The 2,246-nt window shown below is 52.0% G+C and overlaps 1 protein-coding gene across 1 annotated transcript in view; it reads left to right on the top strand.

The window, feature by feature from the left end:
* Positions 1 to 263: 263 nt before the first annotated feature.
* Positions 264 to 2,246, top strand: part of Sh2d3c (SH2 domain containing 3C) — a 34,131-nt gene continuing 32,148 nt past the window's right edge. Inside the window, exon 1 of the mRNA XM_013346064.2 lies at positions 264 to 315. Within this exon, the coding sequence (XP_013201518.2) occupies positions 279 to 315 (37 nt within the window). The 5' untranslated portion in view covers positions 264 to 278. The remainder of the gene's footprint in view (positions 316 to 2,246) is intronic.

The raw sequence follows: 2,246 nt of genomic DNA, 5'->3' as shown, positions 1-2,246 counted from the left end.
GGTCCCATGGGTTTGTGGTGTGCCCCCTGCCCCTGCTGCTGGCTGAGGAGGCCCTCAGGGGCTGGACTGAGGAGGCCCCAGCTCCAGCCCCCGCCCCCGTGGGGAGGGTGGGAGGGTGGGGCTGTGGGAGTTTCGCTAGGTTTAAAAATACACAGAGGAAGCAAGTTGAGAGGGCAAGAGAAAGGGGAAGGGGTGTGGGGGAGGCCCTTCAACCTATATGTCTTGAGCCTGGAGTAGCCACATGCTAGGAAGCCAAGGACTTTGCACAACTCGCCAACATGACAGAGATGCCCAAGAAAACCAGCAGAAAGTTCAGTGAGTACAGACTGTCTACCTTCCCGCAGTCCGTTCAGCTTGGCCTCTCTGCATCTGCTTCTCACCACTGTCTACTTGTTTCTCTTTCTCTTTCTGTCTGTCTGTCTGTCTCTCTCTCTGTGTCTCTCTGTCTCTGTCTCTCTCTCTCTCTCCAGAGTGTTACTGCCCACCCATGGTGTGGTACAGGGTATCTGTCTATCTGTCTGTTTGTGTCTGCCTTTCCATCCCCCCCACCCCGCTTCCCTCTTGCTACAACCAGCCCCTCAGCATTTACATCTTCTGTGCCATCCTGGCTTCTTTCTGACCTTGAGACCCCCACATACCCACATGGGGTACTATCATGTCTGGAATCCAGCTCAACACAGATCTCAGGGAGATCTCTGGGGAGCTAGTGGATCTGGGGATTACAGATGCTGTCATATGTCCCCACCAGCAGTGAGGCCAGGAGCTCCTACAGCCAGGTTCCTGAGCGAACTACACCCATGAACTGCGCACTGCTATCTCTTCCCCCTGGTCCATTCATTCCGGGGCCCCAAACTTCTCCTGTGCCCTGAAACCTTTGACCTTCCAGGGCTCTCCCTCCCTCCCTCCCCTCCCTCCCTCTCTCTTTGTGTGTGTGTGTGTGTGTGTGCGCGCGCACGCGCGCGCACACGCGCTTATGCTGGGATGTATCTCACAGATGGACATACACATATCTGTAATCCTAGCACTCAGAAGACAAAGGCAGGAGGCTCATGAGCAGACCAGACCAGGTTACAGAGAGGACAGTGTCTCATACAAACACACAAAATGAACAAAACCTGTAATACCGAGAAAGGAGGCAATCAGTGGACCGGCTGCTAAATACTAGTGAAATCTCTGTCCCAGGTCCACCTTTCTAGAAGCAGGGCAGGAGACAGCACTGTCTGAACTGGGACCGGGGGTGGGGGGGAATGGGCAGGAAAAAGTTCTGAGGTCCTGAGCCCCGAGTTTCCTTCCACCCAGGCTCAGTCCCATTCTTACTGTGTGACTGTAGGCAAACCCTGTCCCTCTCTGGGCCACGGATTCTGTCCCTGTCAAATGTGGGCATGCTGCTTATATTCAGTCAGGGGTGTCTGATGCAGAGAATGCAAAGTTGACCAGGGAAATGGAACGTCAGTGTTCCCCCCTTTTGCTTACCTCATCGGGAGGCCCTACGGAAGTCAGAAGGTGACACTGTGAGAAGGGACAGTCCCACAGCCAGGGGGAGATGCAGGGAGGAGGGATCTGATGCATACACTTCTGACCCTGCTGGAAGATGCTATCACGGAGCCCTGCCTGTGGGGTTTGGAACGTGGGCTCAGCCCACAGGGAGGAGAAAACATGTACCCACAGACAGGGGCCAGCACTCCTGGGCTGGCTGACACACATCTCCTTTCAGCCCAGGTGCTAGAGGCTGCCGAGGACACCGCTCCCTACCCAACTCTCTGTCTCTCTTTCTCATTCTCTCTCTCTGGTCCAGGCTTTGGGACATGCTATGGGATTTCACTCCTCTGAAAATGTGAGTTTTCTCTCAGTGAAAAACAGGATATTATTCATATGCTAAGAATTCACACACTGTGTTTGACAAAGTGAGAAGCATTTTTGGTCATCATTGTCTCAATTTTTGATATCTTTTCGAGGATATTTTGTATGCCAGCCAGCACATGAAGCATATTATTTGAAAGGTCTGCATGTGTGTGCATGAATATGTTCGGGTACAACATCGGCTGTCTTCTTTTATCCTTCTCTGTCTTATTTTTTAAAACAGATTTCTTTTTTTTTAAGGATTTATTTATTTATTATATATACAACATTCTGCCTCCATGTATGCCTGGACGCCAGAGGAGGGCGCCAGATCTCATTACAGATGGTTGTGAGCCACCATGTGGTTGCTGGGAATTGAACTCAGGACCTCTGGAAGAGCAGCCAGT

The sequence above is a fragment of the Microtus ochrogaster genome, chromosome 4, assembly GCF_000317375.1.
Source record: "Microtus ochrogaster isolate Prairie Vole_2 chromosome 4, MicOch1.0, whole genome shotgun sequence".
NCBI classification, from domain to species: domain Eukaryota; kingdom Metazoa; phylum Chordata; class Mammalia; order Rodentia; family Cricetidae; genus Microtus; species Microtus ochrogaster.
This window is presented reverse-complemented; position numbering and strand designations above follow the sequence as displayed.